Source organism: Mytilus edulis, chromosome 10 (genome assembly GCF_963676685.1).
Source record: "Mytilus edulis chromosome 10, xbMytEdul2.2, whole genome shotgun sequence".
NCBI lineage: Eukaryota > Metazoa > Mollusca > Bivalvia > Mytilida > Mytilidae > Mytilus > Mytilus edulis.
The window spans coordinates 49,287,082-49,312,787 of NC_092353.1; the positions used below are offsets into that span (position 1 = coordinate 49,287,082).

The 25,706-nt window shown below is 30.9% G+C and overlaps 1 protein-coding gene and 1 long non-coding RNA gene across 2 annotated transcripts; one reads left to right on the forward strand and one right to left on the reverse strand.

Annotated features, from left to right (window-relative positions):
* Positions 1–1,416: 1,416 nt before the first annotated feature.
* Positions 1,417–24,181, reverse strand: LOC139491387 (uncharacterized). Its single transcript, XR_011656530.1, has 2 exons — positions 24,031–24,181; positions 1,417–1,664 (listed from the first exon to the last, which is right to left on the reverse strand). It is a non-coding gene; the product is annotated as an uncharacterized lncRNA (long non-coding RNA).
* Positions 22,675–25,314, forward strand: LOC139491386 (short-chain collagen C4-like). Its single transcript, XM_071279041.1, has 3 exons — positions 22,675–22,830; positions 23,225–23,296; positions 24,804–25,314. The coding sequence occupies exons 1-3, from the start codon at positions 22,701–22,703 to the stop codon at positions 25,274–25,276; spliced, it is 675 nt and encodes a 224-aa protein (XP_071135142.1). The 5' UTR covers positions 22,675–22,700; the 3' UTR covers positions 25,277–25,314.
* Positions 25,315–25,706: the final 392 nt, after the last annotated feature.

Below are 25,706 nucleotides of genomic sequence, written 5' to 3' on the forward strand. Positions count from 1 at the left end.
TCACTGGGGAGTCTTTTGAAGACGAACCGCGCGCGTCTGGCGTAAATACAAAATTTATTCCTTGTATCTATGATGAGTTTATCGTAAAGAGGGACAAAATATACCAGAGGTACATACAAACTCTTTAATGAAAAAAATAAACTGACAATGCCAATGCTAAAAAAAAACAGGCAAACAATAATACACAAAACAATACTCATAAAACTAAAGACTAAGCACCACGAACCCTACCAAATACTAGAGGGAGATTTCCGGCGCTCAAGAACGGTATGTAGATCCTGATCAACATGTGGCACACCTCGTGTTGCTCATGTTATAAGAAACCTGGTAACACATTTTGTTCGGTGGAACACATTATTGAAAAGGGGTGGGATTGTAGTTAGATATTATATAACGTTCAACCAACTCATCATGATAGCGTCCGTACAATTTACGATGGGATGATTTCAACTTCACCATTTGGAACTCTTGGTTTAATAGCTTCCTTGTGAGCAGCATCAAGAAATCATGATGGAAAATACAAGTCCGGGAATATCGTATAAATTGGGATATATGTACTCCGTATGCAGGCAGCGGTGGAAAGTTGCTACATATATATGGAAAGTTCACAATTGGATAGCTGAAGTCATCTCTGTTGTCGTAAAGTTTTGTTTCAACCGACCCTCATTGTTAATTTCTAGATGTACGTCAAGATATGAGGCAGACTTAACTGTATCTGTTGTATCCTTTATCTGAAGTTTGATTGGATTGATGCGTTCAACATAAGTCACCAACTTTTGAATTATTTAGTGAGAGAACGTCATCTATTTAGCTGAAAGTAATGTTGAAGGATATTGCTAACTTTTTTTCTTTCTTCCTAAGAAGTTCCTGTTAGAATGAAGCCACATAAGAATAAAGGAACAGGTCGACAGGAAGATGGGAACAGTGGTTCCCATGGAAATGCCTTTGGTTTGTTAAAAAACTCGTCCTCTAAACGTAACAAATATGTAGTGAATAAAAAAATCAAGCATCTTGATAATGTCAGTTTGTTTGAATCAGAGTGATGTTTTACAAAGTTTGATATACTCCTTTTTCGTTCATTTTTTTACATAAATAAGGCCGTTAGTTTTCTCGTTTGAATTGTTTTACATTGTCTTATCGGGGCTTATTATAGCTGACTATGCGGTATGGGCTTTGCTCATTGTTGAAGGCCGTACGGTGACCTATAGTTGTTAATGTCTGTGTCATTTTGGTCTTTTGTGGATAGTTGTCTCATTGGCAATCATACCACATCTTCTTTTTTATATCCTCCCTAATACAAGATATTTGTATCTTCGTTGGCCATACTTTTGTATGCAGCAAATAAAGGCAACAGTAGCGTTCAAGAGTTCTAAATCGATTGAGAGAAAACAAACCGGGTTACTAAGCTGTACCAACTCTTTCACATTGTCTTTTAGTTGGAAATGGGAAATACTGAAAAGTAAAATGATTACATACTAATCTAGACGAAAGAGTCCTCTAATAGATCTTTCAAAATTGAAGTTCCCACATCTGATTCACGCTACCTCTAGAATATGCAGTTCCACATTAACTTTGAAGCCCGTAAGGACTCATATAAAGTTTAGGTATTCAATACAGTGATAGAATTTACAGTTCTTCATCTTTGTTTGAAATCGATTCAATATCTGACATACCAAAAAATTCAGCATTAATAAAATTTATGCGAACAAATCTAAGTACTGCAATACCTGTAAAGGAAAACATTTATAAAAGCACTATGGTGGACATTATATACAGAAGACCACTTCCACACTCATTTATAAAAGTTGAGTTTAAAGGGAAATCCGTACAGGACCAAATCAAATGGACCAAAAAAAACAAGAAAATCTAAAGGAACTTCAACAAAACAATTAAAATACACTTGAATAGGAAAAAAAGTAAAACCACAAAAATACTGAACTCTGAGGAAAATTCAAAGCGGAAAGTCCCTAATCAAATGGCATAATCAAAAGCTCAAACACATCAAACGAACGATTAACAACAGTTATATTCATGCCTTGGTAAAGGCATTTTTTTAAGTAGAAATTGTGGATTCAACCTGGGCTAGTTAACTTAACCTCTCACTTGTATGACAGTCAAATATAGAAGAAAAAAATCAGAAGGAAAATAAACACCCCCCCCCCCCCCCGCACAAAAAAACAACCCCCGCTCACTCTCCGCTAAACCCGAGAAGACATAAATCATAAGAAGTGTACATGGAAGTTTCATAACTATATAATTCAGACAATGAAGAAAGAAATTGAAAGAAAAATATATCTCAAATGAAAAGAGCCACGCAAGCCTCCAAAGGAATAAACCAACCTGAAGATTTGTTCAATTACTACTTTGGCTGTTGTGCAATTACATATATTTTTACACAACATTTTAAAAGTGACACAGATTGTTTCGAATGTTCAACTCATTGCTATCGATCGCAGCGACAAACTTTTCGTGCTGATGCGATGTAAAGCAATCACCTATCAATCACCCATCAATCAATCAATTATTTTATCAATCATTACACTTTCTGAACCACAACTTGCCAAAGGATTTTTGTTACATTACTTTGAGGCAAGTTGCCGATACAATATCTTATTAAGAAAATTAAACTGGTATAGTACTTTGTGAATTCGCACACAAAGCCAACCATTGTAGAAAAAAAAATCTTAAACTATTTAAATTATCCAAAAACCGTTTAATTAAGAATTAAATAAATGGTTTTTTTAACCCTGTATACGTACATTGTCTATATAGATTTTAAAATTGTTTGTATGCACATTGAACGACAAATGTATGTGACGTATATAATTTTTCTGACGTCAGACACTCAAATCAATCCATGTGTTCGTAGATAGGTTTTTGTGTCCTGTTAAATTGTTCCCTTTTAAAAGTTTTGGATTCTCATAAATTCTATGTATAACTTTTGGACTGGTTTGAATCTGGTCTATTTCTGTAATTTATTCTTACATACTTTTGATTTTTTAACCCTGTATACGTACATTGCCTATATAGATTTTAAAATTGTTTGTATGCACATTGAACGACAAATGTATGTGACGTATATAATTTTTCTGACGTCAGACACTCAAATCAATCCATGTGTTCGTAGATAGGTTTTTGTGTCCTGTTAAATTGTTCCCTTTTAAAAGTTTTGGATTCTCATAAATTCTATGTATAACTTTTGGACTGGTTTGAATCTGGTCTATTTCTGTAATTTATTCTTACATACTTTTGATTTTTTAACCCTGTATGCGTACATTGCCTATGTAAATTTTAAAATTGTTTATAATCCTGGTACTTTTGATAACTATTGTATGCACATTGAACGACAAATTTATGTGACGTATATAATTTTTCTGACGTCAGACACTCAAATCAATCCATGTGTTCGTAGATAGTAGATGTTTTTGTGTCCTGTTTAGTTGCTATACGATGATGACTGATGTACCCATATTTTGACTATTCTATTAATTGTGACTGTTTATTTAACGCATCATGTAAATGTAGCGGAATTTGATGAGACTGTTATTAAAGTGAGAGGGTTAGCGCTATAGAACCAGGTTTAATCCACCATTTTCTACATTTGAAAATGCCTGTACCAAGTCAGGAATATGACAGTTCTTGTCCATTCGTTTTTTATGCGTTTTGTTTTTTGATTTTGCCATGTGATTATGGACTTTTCAAATTGATTTTCCTCTGAGTTCAGTATTTTTGTGATTTTACTTTTTGGAATATAAATTAAATGTAAAATGAATATCTTTAAGGACCTAGTAAAAAATAGTAAAGAAAACCGAAAATTGTAATTAGAACAGTGAAACCAAGACAAAAGATTAAGGTGATAGTAGGTTACCGGTTTTCCAATCTCGAAAATAGATTAGAAAGAGATAAGCCAAGATAGCGACAATAAAAACTGAGGTCATCGTATGAACTCTCAAAGGAGATTAGCAAACCAAAAGAACCAAAAAAGGCAGAATCAGACGGAAAAAAAGAAAAAAAGAGACAGCAAGATAAATACAAAAAATTACATAAAACAAAAATAGTCCGAAAGCATAAATATTATACAAACGATTTGACATGATGGATTGGATGTAGAATATGAAGATTATTACAGAAATATAGATTCCAGTACAAATATTGTATCTTTTTATAAAGAATCAGCATATGATTTTCAAAGGAGTAGAACTTGTTATGGCAGTTTGTTTACAGCTATGAACTTAGAGACGAAGTAGAAGAGTCATTGGAAACCAATTTATGTAAGGAAAGAAGAACAGTTATATAATGAATAAATGGAATATTATCTAACAAAAGGATAATGCCAGCTTCCTTTTATTCTTCATAAGAAGCTCATGTTTGAAATCTGTCTCATATGAATAAATGAAAAAGTCGATAAGAAGAGAAGCACAATTGGTTCCCATTGGAATGCTGATAGTTCATTGAAAACGTCTCAAAATTTGTCTTAAAAACGTTACAAATGTATAGTCAATCCACAAATCAAGCATCTATTTGAAGATAATACATGATACTCAATCTTAAGTTTTCTTTGTAGTGAAGTTCGTTCTTTTTGACTTAATTGTGATTTTGGTGTTGCACTTTTTTTTTGGACATATTTCTTATTGTTTCTTCAGTTCAATCGCCCACTTGTTTGTCCCTGCAATATTATTATATGGTATGTCTTACTATACAAATTAATCCGTTATCCCTGTATGCATTTGTACGCCCTCCTTTTCATTTTACTTGTGACTTATAGTTTTAAAGTGAAATAAAATTATTATGAAGTACATTTTTACTTTGAATTATTTAGATTTCCGTAAGGTAATAACTGGGTAAATTATCGGTTTGCTCGTTTATTTGGTTTTTTTTTAACTTTATAATTAAAACATATATTTTCAAAACCATAAATGCAAGGAAATTAATTTATTATATTTAAATTTTATATACCTATAACGGATTTTTTTTTTTGTAATCTTGCTGCCCAAATGAATTCATATACGCGTTTCTTCATTTCTACAAGAAAATCAACAACCTGTTATAAAAATCATATGTACAATTATAATATTGACTTTTTTAATGGTTTTTGTAACCCTTGTTTATGTTGTTTTTGCTATAAAAAGTATAAGAATTTAAAACGAGAATGGCTTTATACAATATTTATATTTGCATACCATGTACAGGAAAAATTACAAAAACAACTGCATATTATAAATCAAAAATAAAATGCCTACATGTGTCAAAGTGTTGAGTTTCGGACCACGTGGTTAGTTCGTTTAAGATCATAATTTTGTACAATTAATGTTTCAAACCTGCCCACCTGTAGATCACTCAGGTCGAAAATGGATATTGTTGATGGGTAAATGACTGTGATTAAAAGATGGCTAATGAACACCATCAAACGGTTTGAATGATATAAAATTCAACCCTTTCCTTTTTAAGTTGTGCTAATCACAAGGTATCTTGACATTTTCATGCAATGAGGCTTACCATACGACAAATCGACAAAATCGCTCTCCTGTGATGGAGGAGAGAAAATCGTTATTACATCTTCTGATCTTTAATTTAAAGTCGTTTTGTCTTCAAATTGTACTTTGAAATTTGTATCTAAATAAACACATGGAGTTTCAATCTTTTTTAAAATAAAACTGATTGAAGTTAGATGTCTTTTTAATTAAAAGACCCTTTTTGTTCAAACAACTTTGAACTGCTTATTTAAAAAAGCTTAAGAAAAGCATAGCAGTTCTTAGATGTTTTTACACCTACGGAATAACAAAATAAGACCCCTATCCTTTTTTACACAGGATTGTTCACAAAAAAAAATTAAACGTATTTTACTTTGTTAAAGAAAACAGCCATATCATATACGAGTACCCGTCTAACACACCTGACTTGGAAAATAGAAAATACATAGAACGGTGTAAGTATAAAATCCAGAAGTGTCATGGACAGGAAAGCCACAACTTTTACCTGTATGTATACTTTAAGCAGTATACTTCAAACAATTTTGGTTCCTGTTAAACGTCGGTATATATTGTTCTTTGCTTATGGATTTATGTTCATTGTTTTCACTCAAGATAGTATAATCGTCTTTTTGTCGAGGCGTTTATTTGAAAGTCTTAGTTGTAGTTTTAGTTTTGTAGCATATATACTAGTTACTCAAAAGTTAATATTTCGGGAAACAGTAAATTAAGGCGACGATAGTTTTCACATATCGTAAATTGATAAGGAATAGACATATCAAGGTCGCAAACAAAAAACTGAGTAAACTGAACTGCGTGCACTCCAAAAAAAGCGAGACCGGAAGTGTCAAAAGTGTAAATTAGATATTGGCCATTCCTACAAAAGCATACTATCAAACATACATGTTAATCTTTAATGCTTCCTATTTTTGTGCGTTTTTCCTTTTTAAAGACTTGATAATTGTATATAAGTTGTCTTTGACGTTTTCAACAAACATGAGGTGATATATTATCTATCATTTTATCTATTGAAAGCTGAATATAATTAATAGAAAATGTTTTATGTAAGTTCTATTTTCTAAAATGGCTGCTTTCGACTAATACTTCAAAAGTCGAAGCATAGTCTTTCTTTCATTTAACAAAAGAATTCGTAGATTTAGATTATTTGACAGACTTTTCATAATGTTGGAAGCGCGCATGGTGCTTCGTTACAAATATTGTTTTCGTCTTATTTTTGTAGAATACAATTATATTTGCCTTACATCAAACACCTTTCTGAAATGGAGTTTGCTTTGTAGTTAATGCCTATGAAGCGTCTAAGTCTTTGAAATTTGAACTACAAAGAGCTTTACCTTAAACAGGTGGTTATTCAACAAACGTTCATTGTTTGGAGGTAAAGATGTCTTGATCATGTCAGTCTACCGAATTGACCAATTATTGGTTGTAGGAAAAATCATTATAGACTTTTTCGGTTTATATTTTTCTACATGTTTTATTATAGGGAGTAATAAAATATAGAACATAAAATAATGGAACAGTTTTACATATTAAATTTCCCGCCAAACTTTATTACAATTATTTTGGTATGTTCATGTGACCCTTGTATCTAAAAGGGGAAGGTATCATTATGCAATTAAAAAAAAAATCGAAATAAATCAGACAATAATATTACCAAACATTTTTGTATAATGTGTCTGTATTTTTTAGAATGAAATTGTCGGGTGCGTTATAACAATATCTGTTCTTTAATTTTACCCGCGCTTCTATTTTCTTACTGCACAGATAAAACGTTATAGACAACAAACAGACAATTACACTCGAAGATTTGTTTGCGGGATACAATCAAAAGAGTATCAAAATAAAAGGTATCAGTGTTCTTTGCTTTGATTTCGTCAGGTATTTATAGGGAATTTTTTATCATGAATTTATACATGATACCCATTTAAAAAAAAAACGGAAAGTCTTTAATCAAATGGCAAAATTAAACACATCAAATAGTTATCAAAGGTACCAGGATTATGATTTAATACGCCTGAAGCGCGTTTCGTCTACATAAGACTCATCAGTGACGCTCAGATCAAAAAAGTTATAAAGCCAAACTAGTACAAAATTGAAGAGCATTGAGGACCAATATTTCCAAAAGTTGTGCCAAATACGGCTAAGGTAATCTATTCCTGGGATTAGAAAATCCTTCGTTCAACAAATGTCCTGCTCATGACTTGGTACAGCCATTTCTTATATAGACAAAGTACATAGCAATACGAAAGATGAGAATACTTCTTTTTTTTACAATAGTACAATGACACAATGACAGGTATATAAGTACAGAGCCACTTCGTATGTATCAAAGAATCACAAAAGAGCATATATATTAGACAAAGCAGATTAGAATAAAAGAAAGACAAGAATACAAAAATTATCATAGAATAATAACAAAATGGCGGGATGCTTAAGTACAGAGTCACGTCAAATGGATATTTCCAAAACAGACTTTAAAATTGAGTTAATTCAAGTGAACAACATCTTGCTTATTTTTATAACAATCTAAGATACTAAAAATACAGCATAGGACAAGACAAATACTTTATTAAAGTCTCACCACTTGTTACAAATAAAATATACAGCTTTTTAAAACACAAGTTAACAAGAGCCACTCTATAAAGAGTTTTGAGAGACTTTAAAACAATTTTTCTTAAACTATAATACAAATACAAGTCAACTATCATGAATATAAAATACATTTTCGCTTTATTAAAATTTCATAGCAGATTTTGGCAGTATAAAATACCATATTTTCATTTGTAAAAAGAAATATAATTTTTTCATTATCAGACATATGTAAAAAATTCTCATCAACAATACTAGCATGGTTAAAAATAGCATTACGAATATCTGAATATACAGGACAGTTTTACAAAACATGTTTTTCATCTTCAACGTCATCAGTATAGTTAAAGCATAATCTATTTTCAATATCAATATTTTCATAACGACCAGTTTCAATTCTGATGAGTGCTACACCACATCAAAATTTTGCTAAAGCACTCCTGTATCTTCCTGGTATATTAAAAATTAAATAATTTTCTACGCCATATACATTTTTGAACATTCTATATGTACGTAATTTATTTTTATCATCTGACAAAATCTTGTCGTACCATTCTTCGTTAAATTTTTCAAAACATACATTTTCAATATTCTTAATTAAATCCTTGTCCAAAATAGCACCATTGTACAAATATTCCATAGAAATAAAACTAAATGCGAGATACAAGATCAATGAACTCTTAGACATGAATTAAACACGCGCATCTCGAGCCAACTGACAAAAGTACACTCCATATAAATGAGCCAAAAAAATACAACTAAATCAAAAAGTAGTCCCGATTGCCAGATTTTAGGAGAAGTGGATCGTGAGAAATTCTAAATACAGATTAACAAAAGAAATGCATTCTCTCCATTTCAACTATCAGAAGTTTCGAATGAGCTATTGTTGTTTAAAGGGTTGAACTGGAAACACAAAAAAGAGAAAAATAGTCATGTCAGTGTTTTATTTCACAAAATAATATTCGTTGTATTTTTTCAAATGCATTAGCAATGTAACAGAAAATTTCCATTTTTTTATTGGCCGCTAGATAAATTTGGCAAACAGGTTGAAGAAAAGAGTAGAAAGTTGTCAACAAAATAATCATGAATATACTTAACACAGGAACAATATTATTAAATATGTTGATGAAAGGATTGGAAGCAGGCTATGTTGTTAACTCGTTGTTGAAGGCTGTTGAATTTCAAGAGTTGTGTTAACGTCTTCGTCATTTAGTCATAGGCCACATCTTCTTCAAAATTAAATTCTATTTGATGCGACTGTCATACAAGTGAGAGATTTAACTAGCTATAAAACCAGGTTCAGTCCACCTTTTTCTACATAAGCAAATGCCTGTTCCAAGTCAGGAATATGACAGTTGTTATCCATTCGTTTGATCTTTTATTTTTTCCATTTGATTAGGGACTTTCCGTTTTGAGTTATCCTCGGAGTTCAGTATTTTTGTGATTTTATTTTTTTCTAAAGTAGTATACACACTTTCTCCTATGACCAAGAATTCTGATTTTTTTATATTGATTATTTACTTACTCGATGTTTAGTGCAGAAAACATTATTTACAATAAATTGTCATAAATTGATTTGCACTCTATAAACTATCAAGTAATATATAACCAATTTAACACAAACATTTATCATATTAAACTTATCAATAATTACTAGAGAGGTCAAACTTCACATCAAAGAGTGTTACAAATATTAATTATATTTCTCATTAACAAGCCCTCGAATAGCAAATATGTTATAAACACGGATAGAATGTTGTACTAAATATTGTTTAACAAGGCAGGAACACACGTTTATTAATATATCTCCTTTGTTCTTTTCACAGTAAATGTTTGTTGTCAACATCAAAGAGAAAGATCCCACAAAATAGAAATGTTTATAGTAAGAGATTCGATTGTAGTATTGATTCCGTGTCTTCTATCTGGGAATCATGTGGAATTAGTCCGATTGTACTACGCGATCTTGTACTATCTAATAAATGACAAACAATGCATCTTGGATATAATAAATAAATGAATAAATATGGTTTATTAAGACCTGGAAGTTTCATAATATTTCCCTGCCTATAATTAGTCGAACAAATATTCTCATATTCAATCAGTATGCAAATATCTATGCAATATGTCTCATTGTTTACAAAGTACAATAAAAAAAATTCGAAAGTGCATTAAAAGCGGATTCTCATGAAATTTGGAATCAATCACTGGCGAGAGTTTTGGAATTAGATGGGGGTGTTATGAACCTAAGGACCAACAGTCTCTACGGTTGTAATTTTGGGAAGTGTTTTGAAACTGCTACACTGGCATGATTTACAAAACAAGGACATAACATATTTACTATTGATATTTTACCCAACCTAATATGCTTTTAACCGACATGTTAACTTTTTAATCGACATATTAAGCCTTTAACCGACATATTCAGCTTTTAACCGATATTGGTCTAATTGTTTTTACACATTGTAACGGGTTTTTAAAATTGAAACTTGTTTTTTAAAATCATATTTTCATCTTAATGAACATAGAAAGTTTTTTTCTTTTTTTCAAATTGAGTTTTGTGTATTTAGATCATAACAATAATTTGAATGCTAAAAGAAGCTTTTATACACAGGCGGTAAATTGATTTCACGTTCTGTAGTTGTAATGCTTTAATATTTTGTGTCTTGTGTCTTGTGTCTGTTTGTCTTTTTCTTTTTTAGCCAACGTGTTGTCACTTTTTTATCAATGAGTTTGAATGTCCCTCTGATATAAATGCCCCTCTGTAATTCAGAGAATCTTAGTAACAGCCACTGAAAATACTTGGACACCAGAAAAGATCATGAGTATTTTCGTCTCGACTGATACTGATGACGATGCGCCATATGGAAGCAGAATACAAATATTATATGACTGTAACGTCTGAAGCTGAATAGCGTCTCTTCTTCTGTGGTTCTATTTTTTCCCAATAACAAAAGTTATTAAAAATATGATTATCAAAGCTATATGTCATGTTTATTATACCCTTTACAATTAATATTTATTTTTTTGTTTAATGAACAAGAACAAAAAAGAAAGTGTTACCTGCTACATCAAACGGATATTATTACATGTAGTTACATAGTGTGTCAGTGACCTAGGTCACTAGCACACTATGCAACGAATTTGTCTTACCGACTATTTTTATTTATTGAATTTATACTAAATTTGTCTTATTTGCTATCATAACACATCTTCTTATTTCGGTATTAAAGTGTTCAAGCGTTCAATTTTAAGAACCTTCTTCAATTGGTCTGCACTAAAAAAAACTAATGTATACGATAAATATCTATTATATAACAATATTAAACGGAACTTTCAATACTTTTAAAATATCAAACAGTGCCTAAGTCGTAAATCTACTACTAACCGTGTATTGAAATAAGCCCCGCCTCCCTACTAACCTAATATGGAATATACACGGTCTCCAAGAGGTCGCTTTTAAACAATCATATTCCTAGAAATGTATAGCAGGTAAGATAAATAACCTTGCTAAACAAGTCGGACGTCCATACAGAGGCATCAAGTAAATTAAAAAAAAAAGAACTAGACAAATGCAGTACTGTACTACATGTAGTTCATTAACTTCTATTTTAGATATTTTATGATAAAAGAAAGTAACCTGAAAGTGCAAGTCAGTTTATGAGACAGTAACTTTATTTATAATGAATTGGGAAACAAGTTTTGCAACTTATATTAATCCCATTCCACTTTGCGGGTGCGAGTGCTGCCTTGTAGCGGCATGAGCCTGCTCTTTTTCGAAATCTACAAGGTAGTCTTTAACGTGCAAGAGATATGGGTCTCTCTGAACACGAATCAGCCATTTATCGTCCCCTTCCGACCGACTATCGTCGTTTCCTCAAGACCATACTCGCAAATGGTGTCAAGGGAAAGCCTAAAATTCAGTCCCTGAAATTTTCATCCCGAAACGGGAATCGAACCAGGAACCTTTGTGTTTTTAGTCCGAGACAGTAACTTTATATATATATGAATAATTACTAGATTGTGCGACATCATCTGTGGGCGGTAGTTGGCGAAAACGTATGCTTAATATCCTTTGGTAAATATTATATATGTATATTCAGAATATTAAAACCTCTGCTTTTAAAACATGAAACATCAAACTTAAAAATAGTTAATTAAAGTTAATAAAAAATATTTCGTATAAGCAATATAAGTTTCCGTTTTCTACAAACATTTGATTTATGAAAATGTCTCTAATAAGTTTTGTTTTATTCTTTTTATGTTTTACTTTTATTTTTCGTTCTTTCCTTTGTTTTCATATGTATATAACAACCTTAATGCACCTATTTCATTAAAACATAAGAATTCTACTTATTATGATAAGTATTTTATGTGACTATAACACAGAGTTGCATTTCAACTTTATTCTTTCTACTTAAAGATGAATATTTAAGATTAAATACTCTAATCAAGGTACAAAATATAATACTTTCTGTTCTTAAATACTTTATTTAACATCTATTAACCAAAAGGATATTGTTTGTTTGAAGAAATTACAATTTATGAAATTTGTTTGATGTCTTAATAATTTTGTAGTACATAATTTTCTTGACGCCATGTTTTCTAACTTTTTCTTTTATGATCATATCGTTACTTTTAATAACAATTATCATTTTCTTTTAATGTGAGGCGTTTCTTTGAAATGTAGCTGATTATCATTAATTTAAATTGATTTTTTAAAATTGAAATTTTTAAATTTAAAAATTGAGTGATTGGTTTTATTGATGACTCAATAACAGAAACCAAAAAAGAAAAAAGTTCATTTTTAGAAAAAGTACATTTAAAAAACACATAGTCCTCTCTTCGTATTTTATCTTAGATTTTACTTTTTTAAAGACATTCCAGAATTAATCGGTTTTTAGATTAAAATAGTCATTTTGCCTGTCCCAAGTCAGGAGCCTGTAATTCAGTGGTTGTTTGTTTATGTGTTGCATATTTGTTTTTCATTCATTTTTTTTTTACATAAATAAGGCCGTTAGTTTTCTCGTTTGAATTGTTTTACATTGTCTTAATGGGGCCTTTTATAGCTGACTATGCGGTATGGGCTTTGCTCATTGTTGAAGGCCGTACGGTTACCTATAGTTGTAAATGTCTGTGTCATTTGTGTCTCTTGTGGACAGTTGTCTCATTGGCAATCATACCACATCTTCTTGTTTATATTTTGATCTGTCTGACCAAGCACAATATATCTGAACAAGAAATGTTATACAATTTTTAAACCGAGATCAGTCTAAAGTGTAGAACAATATTCGGTACAGTTTATGCCATCTTTTTGTCGTAAATTCGGACCGATAAAATACTTTTTAGTTTAAAATTTGCTTTTACGTATTAAATATATGAAAACGGACTAAACTCATGAAAATTGAGTATGTAAGTATATTATTAGAATAGTTCTTTTATTGTCATTTACGTAAAATGATACTTGTGACTTAAAACCAAAATAACTGATTTGAACACACACATATATATAAATACAAGCAAAAATAACTAAGAGTTCCCTATCCTTAGCTCTAAGGATTGTTTTATTTTCACTTGGTATACATTCAAAGCATTTAACAGGACTACTAGTTTTTCAGTGTTAGACAGATTTGGAAATGTAGAATTATCTATTGCAATGTCATTAAAAAGTTTTATACGTAATATATTATTAATTGGACAGTAAAGGAGAAAATAGTTTTCATCTTGAATCTGATGATATGAAAGGTTGCTCGTAAAGACTACCACATATTTTTTTCATAATATCATATTTTACTACATGTGCAACGACTGTTACACATGAAAACGCCTGTAACTTAGGAAAAACGACTGTTGCATATAAAAAAAGACTGTAATATATAAAAATCGACTGTAACATATAAAAAACGAACTCACTGTTACATATGACATGAATGTTACATACACAAAACAACTGTAACATACAAAAACGACTGTTACATATGAAAACGACTGTTGTATATGAAAACGACTGTTACATATGAAATCGATTGTTACATACAAAAACGACTGTTTCATATGAACACGACTGTTACATACAAAAACGACTGTAACATATGAAAACTACTGTTACATACATAAACGACTGTTACATATGAAAACGACAGTTACATACAAAAACGACTGTTACATATGAAAACGATTGTTACATACAAAAAAACGACCGTTACATACAAAAACGACTGTTACATATGAAAACTACTGTTACATACAAAACGACTGTTATACATACAAAAACGACTGTTATATATGAAAACGGCTGTTACAAATGAAATAACTGTAACATACAAAAATTACTGTTACATACAAAAACGACTGTTACATATGAAAACGATTGTTGTATACGAAAACGACTGTAATATATGAAAACGACTGTTACATACAAAAACGACTTTTAAATATGAAATAACTGTTACATACAAAAAATGAATGTTACATACAAAAACGACTGTAACATATGAAAACGACAGTTACATATGAAAACGACTGTTACATACAAAAACGACTTTACATACAAAAACGACTGTTTCGTATGAAAAAGACTGTTACATACAAAACGACTGTTACATACAAAAACGACTGTTACATATGAAAAACGACTGTCACAAATGAAATAACTGTTACATACAAAAATGACTGTTACATACAAAAACGACTGTTACATATGAAATAACTGTTATATACAAAAACTACTGTACATACAAAAACGACTGCTACATATGAAAAAGGACTATTACGTGTGAAAAATACATAGTTATTGGTTATATGTCATCACGATGATGATGGACTTTGGTTAAATGTCCGGTGGCAAATTATATGCATATTCATGACGAGAACATGCAAATGCGATATGAAACAGGCTTTGTTATAGATCAACACGCAAGTAACATTCCGCAGGAAGACACTGTTCCTTCTCACTGATCTAATTATTCTGACTCCTAACCGACCAGTCTTTGCTCTAACTCTGCTTATCCCACAAGCAGAGTATACACATTTTATTGTCGTTAGCCTAGAACCATGCCGGGGATCGAACCAATTTTCGCACTCAAGACGAACAGGCTAACAAGAGACCGACGGTACTGAACAACAAATCAAAAGACAAAAATATACAGACAATTTTAGTACACTTTTTTCAATTACCTTTTTTTCAGATGTGTTTTAGACCTATTATATGGTAGGTCAATGATATGAAAGTTTTTAGGGCATTGAAAAAATAAATAAAAAGTACATCAAAATTCGACTGATGTCCCACATTATACGCGTCTTTATCGCAAATTCGTCATTTGTTCATTGATATCCTTGATGTTTAATTGTACTTGTTATCTTCTTTTCTATTGGTCAGATTCTTAATCATAAAATTTGCATAAATTGAATCTTTGTTATATACAAAACATTAAAAAAAAAACACAAAATGAGACTAGAGTTTTTTTCTGAGGACATATAACCATCACATTTGATTCCCATGTAATTTTATATCGAGAACTAAGTGTGATTATGTATTCGTCCTATATATACAGGGTATTAACATTGGATTTCTATGTGACTTCAAAGGTGAAAATTCATTTCTACATGGGCTATAACGTTTGTGAAACGGACATCACACAGAAGTTTGTTTGATCTCTTCATTTAATCTCGGAACAAAATCAATTTCAAAGTGAATTAATAAGTGTAAATTAAATATGGCAAATGATTTTGTGTACAGAGAGAATCACTCCTTAAGAACGAAGAAGATTCCCATCCTATTCTGTACATCTATGGACTTGTCTGTATTAGCGCTCCTTCAAATCAATTTGCATCAAGCATAATTTGCCGCTTGCATCATGCACAATTTGCCGCTAAAATACACGGGGGATGTATGTAACGCGTATAATTTTCTTAATTTCGTCCTTCTTTAAACTTTAATGAAATGATGACAGCTTTGTTTTGAGTGACCGTCTGTTGAAAATACATCTATCAAAATCCGAAACCCGAAAAAAAAACTATTATGATAAGGGACTAATTTCATGAAAATATGATACATTTTTAAGAAAAAGACAACTCGTTTTAAATTTAGATACAAATACACACTATTCAAAAAAGTTGAATTTGTACAAAAAACATCAAATCTTCACAATATATCTTTTTGTCTTAGGATAAATATGTACAAATGTTTTTTTAATTTTTTATTTATTAAATTAAGATAATATGGACAGTGAGAGTATGGTAAAGAAAGCTTGCAATGAAAACTTATATTTTTCGAAAGGTTTTTATCGTAAATTATGGTTTTCAGCATGTCTGGGAAAATCAAAATACTATGTCAAAGAAAAAATAACTTTTTTCATTTCAAAAGAAATTAGAAGAGGAATTCATAAAATACTTGAAACAAGCTCTTTTTTTGTGACTCTTATAAAGATAGTCATGGTAATAAACTAAGAACATATCGCAAAGTCAAAAATGAATTTGAATTAGAAAAATGTCTTCTACTGAACCTTAACAAAAGTGTTATTTCTAAAATGGTAAAAATCAGAATTAGTAATAGCAAATTACTAATAGAAGTTGGTAGATATACTAAAACACCTTTAGAACAGTGAATTTGTCCTATTTGCAAGGATGGAATTAATGATGAGTTCCATTTCCTCATTGAATGTAAAGCGTTAGAACTTAATAGAAATGTACTCTTTTGTAATTTAAGTGATATAGTTTCATCTTTTGTTAATATGTCTGAACAAGATAAGTTTAGTTTCATTTTGAAAAGTAATAATACGGACATTAGTACTGTATGTGTAGCTGGAATAAGCGATATGTATGATTTGAACATTCATTTAAAGCAAATACAATGTTGCTAAGAGCAACATACTGTTGCTAAGAGCAACATACTGTTGCTAAGAGCTTTTATAGTATTAAAGCTTATTGTAATAGCTTGAATTAATAATATTGTATGAATAACCCTTCCATGCAATGTAGATATAAAATATGTATCTCTTTTCAATGAAAATATGTTTTTTGTTTTTGTTTGTTTGTTTATTTTTGTATTTGTATTTTGTAATCTGTAAATGTCAGCTGGTATCATTTCTGTATAGGAATTTACACCAATAAAATTATTTGATTTGATTACAAATATATTCAATTTACAAAAAATCATTTTGCCTGTCGACACACATACCCATAATTCACATAATATCATTTAACCCCAAGATACACTTACATATCATCTTGTCTTAAATCACATGTACATGTAAGCACATGTAAGAGCCCCCCCCCCCCCCCCCCCCATTTAACATGAAGAAACAAATATTCACATTTCACGAAATATTTCTTGTTCTAGAGTCCTTAATTGTAACTAAAGAACCCCCATACGAACATTTAAAAAAGATTTGCACAGGCTTAAAACTTAAAAGTTAAGTTGTTTTCTTGATAAATTCCCTGCTCTTCTTCGAAATATACATGGGTGCCTTTTACGTGAAAAGGACATTTCTCTCTCTTATATATATAACACGGGTCAGCCATATACCGCCTCTTTCCGATGGACAATCATCGTTTCTCAAGACCATACTCGCAAATGGTGTCAAGGGAGAGCCGAATATTAAGTCCCTGAATTTTCTCCACGAAACGGGGATCGAACCAGGAACCTTTGTGAGTGTATGCGCCTACCACTACTGTACATCACGCCTCTCTTTATACACGATGAAATAGATGAATTTGCAAAGTGAAATACAAATTCACGAAGTCAAATTCAACGGTAGAAGTACTGATAAAACTCATTTGAATAGTTAAATACTCTGTTTATTTCACTTTCACCAAAGTTCATACACATTTAATTTTACTGTATAATAGAATAATAATTGTAAGTAAAAACTTCATAACAAGTATATAATTATTGTTTAACCGACATTCTCAACACTTTGAAAAGTACAAAGAGATTCAATATTAAGACTTTTAAGTATAACTCTGTTGATAAAAGTCTATCATTGCTGTTATTTGATAAATTTCGTTTGATTATTTTGAACTTTATTTAATGATTCGGAAAAATCTTTTGAACTTTTAAATAAGTAAAGTTTAACACTTTTACTTTAAACGTTAAATCAAAGAATCGCTAAATTGAAGTTCAAAACATTGATATTATATAGTGTTAAAAATGGAAAATGAAGCTATTTTACAAATCAGGAGTGGACGTTTGTAATGATCAAACACATCTGTCCTTTTTTATAGAATAGTTATTTTGTATACTTTTTCATCTTCCCTTCAAAAATCATCAATATCAATAAAAAATAGAAATTCATTAAATTTTTATGAGATTTTGTATTACTTTCTGATATTTAAAAATGAGTGGTTTCCAATAGGCAATAAACTATTATGAGTTCAATAAAAAAAAAAGTCAGCACAACACCATGAAAAAAATAAAATAAAAACAAACAACAGTATCAAAACGGTAAACATAAAAAATACAGATTGGGCAGCTCGAATCTCATCAAAAGAGAGCCTGACCTCAGGTACTCCACTCTCCTAGTTGCACCCTTCATTGCATAACAATAAGACGGGATTCTGTTTACAATTTGGACATAACCATGGTCATCTATGATATCTACTACGATCACTCAAATCATAATTAGTCCGTAGAACTTTTAAAGGAATGAATTAAACTTAACCATTTGGAACCCATTATAGTATTGCTTCCTCGATCAAGGAAATCATGATGTAAAACGCAAGTCCTTGAATATCGTATCAACCGGGACATATATACGATATGATATGCAGGCGATACTTCAATGCTGCAACGTAGAAATGGAAAGTTTTCAATAGGAAAATTGAAATTGTCTCTCTTGTGATTATTTTTATTTCTTAATCGATCCACATTGTACATTTTTAGATGTTATTCAAGATATGAAGTAGACTCAACCGTATGTGAGGGCCCTCATGGGGTTTTTGATTATGTGATTACTTGGCCGTTTTTTTAATGATTATTTGATTATTAAGCCAAATATTTCATGATTATTTGATTACCTAGGACTGTATTTTTAGTTTATGATTATTTGATTACTAAAGATAAGCAAATATTTAATGATTATGTGATTATATTGGCAAAATAATGGTGATTATGTGATTACTAGGACCCCCCCATGAGGGGCCTCGTATGTGTGGAATCCTTTCAGTCATAGTAACTAAACTGAATAAGCTAGTGAAGAACATCATTTCCATTACTAAACATGAAGTTAAATATTAAAACAAGTTTGTTTTTAAAAATTTGTCATGTTTATGATGATGTTGTTTATAGAGTCCATAAATTTAGAAAAGATCCATGTTAACTAAACTGAATAAGCTAGTGAAGAACATCATTTCCATTACTAAACATGAAGTTAAATATTAAAACAAGTTTGTTTTTAAAAATTTGTCATGTTTATGATGATGTTGTTTATAGAGTCCATAAATTTAGAAAAGATCCATGTTAACTAAACTGAATAAGCTAGTGAAGAACATCATTTCCATTACTAAACATGAAGTTAAATATTAAAACAAGTTTGTTTTTAAAAATTTGTCATGTTTATGATGATGTTGTTTATAGAGTCCATAAATTTAGAAAAGATCCATGTTAACTAAACTGAATAAGCTAGTGAAGAACATCATCTACATTACTAAACATGAAGTTAAATATTAAAACAAGTTTGTTTTTAAAAATTTGTCATGTTTATGATGATGTAGTTTATAGAGTCCATAAATTTAGAAAAGATCCATGTTAACTAAACTGAATAAGCTAGTGAAGAACATCATTTCCATTACTAAACATGAAGTTAAATATTAAAACAAGTTTGTTTTTAAAAATTTGTCATGTTTATGATGATGTTGTTTATAGAGTCCATAAATTTAGAAAAGATCCATGTTAACTAAACTGAATAAGCTAGTGAAGAACATCATTTCCATTACTAAACATGAAGTTAAATATTAAAACAAGTTTGTTTTTAAAAATTTGTCATGTTTATGATGATGTTGTTTATAGAGTCCATAAATTTAGAAAAGATCCATGTTAACTAAACTGAATAAGCTAGTGAAGAACATCATTTCCATTACTAAACATGAAGTTAAATATTAAAACAAGTTTGTTTTTAAAAATTTGTCATGTTTATGATGATGTAGTTTATAGAGTCCATAAATTTAGAAAAGATCCATGTTGACTTAAAGACCTTTTGAATAGATTTATTTGAAAGGTTATCAGAGATATGAACACTTATCGTCATACTGTATTGTTAATATGTTGTCCTTTTATAATTGCCATAGTTGTCGAGAGGTATTAAACATGTTCAACCTCGTAACATACTCTAAAGTCAGGAATCTGTAGTTCTGATGTTTTTCTTGGTTGATGTGAAGAATATTTTGTTTTCGTTTATCGTTTCAGTTGAATTCTTTTGAGATCAACGGTCGTTGGTTTTCAGTTAGAATTGCCTTTTATAGCTTACCATACTGTATGGGTTTCGACTTATATCATTTGGGAGACATTGGAGTTGAAATGAAATGTGTTTGAGTGTTCTGTATAAGTTTACAAAAGAAAGAAAGCAGATACCAATAGAATATTTGATACTCCTGTCTACGCATTTCTATTTGTTTGAATTTGTCAACGTTTGGCATCTTCTTCAAAGCAAACGCAAATGCACCTTTATTGGTTCATTACATACTTGTTTATGACATTTTATATATACCTGTAAATTGCATAGACAAACAATACAATCACAGACTACATCAGTTTACAACAATTTAAGAAGCACTTTACTGTAGTGACTGAGCGACAGTGCGCTGAAAGAAACATCTTCAGTGTAAATATTTTCAAAGATCCACGAACTTCCAGAAAATTATATACTAATTACTGTAGTAAACTATCGTGTATGACTCCTGAGATAAACTAAGTCAACTTTGTTATGTCTATATATCTTAGTACGAGAATGCTGTTTTCAAGTAATGCATGTGCCTTTACAACTACGTTGGAATAAACAGATACAGCTCATCGATACGAGAACAAGTGACGTCGACAATGCAAGGTATTATCTAACTGGAGAACTTGAAGTAAGGTTTGAATGATACGTTGTATTAATATCGCTATTTAACGAAATTTCCATTTGATCTTACTGACTGATAATTTCCTTTCTCAGCACAGTCGAATTATATGATTTTTTTTCGCTAGAAACTAAGAAAGCACGTGCCCGTTATCAATGAAATTAACAACGCCGTCATAGGAAAATAGATATATACAGATTATCATTGGTCATCTCAACTCGATTGCTTTTCTCATTTTCGCCGTACCAGCTCAAGCGAGAAAATCAATCTCGTTGAGATGATCACCGATGATCTATAAGTACCGGTACTTATACACGAATACAATCATTTCGATATATTTTAGCGTCATCAAATACTCCAAGTGTATGTGCTATAGAGAGGCGAAAGATACCAAAGGGATATTCAAACTTACAGGTCGATAGTCAAATGACAACGCCATGGCGAAAAGAAAAAGACTAAATGAAAAACAACAGTATGCCAATCGCAACATAGAAAACTGATGACTGAGCAAAACCGGGGGTGTTCGCAGGTGCTCCAGAAGGATTATCAGATCCTGCTACATATTTTGCATCCGTCTTGTAATATGAATGTTATATATACGATCATGACGAATAAGGTATCGAAGAAGCGCATATATTCATAAACAAATTCTCAAATTATCCCTACAATTTTTAGAAACAAACATAATGACCACCTTTATGTCATAAAAAAAAAACCATCAGGTAAAACAAGTTAAATACAAGTACAACATATTTCCGTCCTAAATACTCTCGGCATAGATTTTCTTACACGAGGAGTGCTAAAAATATTAGAAATCAAGGATGCTGAGATACATGAGAAGCTATATAAACAAAAGAGTCATTAAAACAATAGCCAAAAATTATCTAAGGTGATGCAGTTGGAAACTTAGTATTTTTATAATTTGGAATTATATCAACGAAAGATTTAAGAAATGAGTGTTGTTTTTAAAATCAATGGCGATGCATTGCATGCCAACTGGTTTTATGAGACCGCTGGGACTATTTGGTTTACAACCGTGGTATCATCCACTGCTAGAAAATGAAATAAGCAATTTATAAGTTTAATGTACCCGGGATGATTTTCCAAATCTTCCTTCATTAGGAACGCTCAAATCCAAAAATTAGGGACAAACCAGCTAATTTTTTTCAGGAATCGCTTAACTTTTAGGATTTTTTCGTCCTCAACGCTCTTCAACTTCGTACCTATTTTGACCTTTTAATTAATTAACATTCATTTATTCGAGCGTAACTGATGAGTCGTTTGTAGACGAAACGCGCGTCTGGCGTCAATATAAAATTTCAATCCTGGTATATATGATGAATTTATATGTTAACACTAAAGAAAAATTTTATTTAAATTTAGCGTACAGAAAAAAAGATAATCTCATGCAAAAAAGTAATTATTTGTTTCAAATTTCAACATCTGAAATTTGATACATCAATTATTTGGCATTTGTTTATTTTTTCTTGATTATATTGGAACGGCAACAGTCTGAAGTTACATATTTCAAAAATAAACTGAAATATGTTTCTATCCGTATTGTTTCTTCTAATGCTCAACGAAGGTTGTTATGGCAAGTCAGAAAAGCCATGCTCTTTGAAGGAATATTTAATCAAACAAATTGAAAAGGACTTGGTTGAACTAAAGTCTCTGCATGTTCACACACATGATGAGTATAACGGTAAGATTTTTACTGAAATATCAAAATAAATTAAGTGTGTTTGTGTGTATGATATCAAAACAACAATTTTTCCTTTACATGTTTCGGCGCTGTCAATTAAAAATAATGTAAATGAAGGGCGAATGATACAAGAAGGAAATTCAAACGCACAGATCAGAAAATAAACTGGCAACGCCATGGCTAAAAAAGAAAAAGACAAACAAACAAATAATAGTACACAAGACACAACTAAGAGAATTAAGCAACATATTTCTCACCAAATATTGGGGTGATCTCAGGTGCTCCGGAAGGGTAAGCAGATTCTGCTTCACATGTGGCACATTTCGTGTTGCTCAAGGTTTTTCTACACTATAAATTGAATTTGTAACTTTTACAAGTCATCTGTTGTTTTCAGGACACCAAGCTGACACATATATTAGATGGGGAAGGACCAAATGCCCACAAGGAGCAACACTTGTTTATGACGGTAATTTTATTTTTAGTAACATATTAGTATTTTCAGTTTCCGCGATTTATAGATATAGGAAGATTAGGTGTGAGTGTCAATGAGACAACTCTCCATCCAAATAACAATTGATAAAGTAAACCATTATAGGTCAATGTACGGCCTTCAACACGGAGCCTTGGCTCACACCGAACAAAAAACTTTAAAGGGTACCAAAATTACTAGTGTAAAACCATTCAAACAGGAAAACCAACGGTCTAATCTATATTAAAAACGAGAAACACGTATAAATTACATAAACAAACGACAACTACTGTTCATCAGATTCCTGACTTAGGACAGGTGCAAACATTTGTAGCGGGATTAAACGTTTTAATGGTACCAAACCTTCTCCCTTTTTCTGAAACAATAGCATAACATCACAACATAGAAAACCACACGATAAAATATCAATTGGAAGGCTTAAATCAATAAAAAAAACGTAAATTAACACACTATGAACGAATAAATTTGATATGCGATACCTGAATACAAATGCACAGTTAATAAGATATCAGGGACAAACATGCAAGGCCAAAAAGCAAACATACAAGTCCAAACAAAGCCATGGTAAGACACCACCGCGAAATATTTAACCCTTCTAAAATAATCACTTTTGAAAAAACCGGTTTTAATAATATCTACAGGTAAATGAAAAAAAGTTTGTCGTTTTACAGTATACATGTTTACTTCTATGATCATAACAGTTACCTTACCTTAATTCTCTCCGCGCCCGAAGTCGCATAAGGCATCAAACACAGTTACAGTCCATTCAAATATACATATTAGGGCTGATTAGGTATCTGAATTGATTTCCCAGTTAAATAAAAATAAAAAAAACACGATAATTTCACATGTGAAATAAACGTGAATATTTCATTCTCTGACGTCATTCAACAATAGGCGTTGCCAAGACGTCGATAACGGCGAGTCAAAACAAATTGTGAAAGCGTAGAAAAAAAATATAGTTCCTTATCGTGTTTAAAATTAATTTCTTTAAAAAAAAGCCATTTGCCAATGTAATAAACTAATTAAAGAATTCAAATATCGAAAAATATTCAACTCGTGACCGAACAACACTGATAATTAACCCAATGCAGACGCTACGCGCATTCGTGAATTAATGTGTTGTTCGGTCACTCGTTGAACATTTTTCTCTATTTGAATTCTTCGATTATAGTTATTCTATAAATAATAATAATAATAATAATAATAATAATAACAACAATAATAATAATAATAATAATAATAATAATAATAATAATAATAATAATAATAATAATAATAATAATAATAATAATAATAATAATAATAATAATAATAATAATAATAATAATAATTATTAAAAATGAAAATAATAATAATGATGATAATAATAAATACTTATCACTCTTATCTTTAACCATTTTTATATCAATTGCTATTAATTCCATTTTGTCATAAAAACTTTATTTCTACCATACTTATAGGTAATTGGTATACTTTGCAGGATATGCTGCTGGTAATCATTATAGCATTTCAGGATCAGGCTCAAATTACCTGTGTCTACCAAAGAACCCGGATTGGAAAGAATATACTAGCGGTGAAAATTACGGAACAGGCAAAATATATGGAGTTGAATATGAAGTATTCAGCCATAAACCCTATCCAAAGAGTTTTCACAATCAAGACACACCTTGTGCAGTGTGTTTGACACCAAGATCTACAGTTCTGATGATACCAGGAAAAATTACATGCCATGAAGGCTGGCATAAAGAATTTTCTGGTTATTTGATGTCGAATATGAGCAAAGTAAGAGGATCGGAATACATATGCGTTGACGAGAAGTTAGAGACCGTTCCGGGTGGTAAGGCATCACGTGACCATTCCCTTGTTTTCCCAGTAGAAGCTGTTTGTGGCACCTTACAATGTCCACCATATGTTGATGGTAGAGAAATAACTTGTATTGTCTGCTCCAAGTAAATTATTTGATGTAAAATTAAGTATTATTATTATATGTAAAAATCTTCTGTAGTATGAAATATTTTTTCTCTTGCTAATTTATTCAAGATTTAGTTACTAAATGTTGCTCGTATCTATATACATGTATAAACATTAAAATCACAAAAATACTGAACTCCAAGGACATTTTCAAAACGGTACAGGCATTTTCTAATGTAGAAAATGGTGGATTAAACCTGGTTTTATAGCTAGCTAAACCTCTCACTTGTATGACAGTCGTATACAATTCCATTTAAAATAACATCCCATTTATGCTAGAATAAATATGACCACGGATACACCTGAGTTAAGACAGCAGTATTTTATCGATTCGGTTCAATTCGCGTTAATCAATTTGGTAACGACAAATTGCAAACTCGAACAGGAGCGCGACCAGTGTCGACAGTGTAAA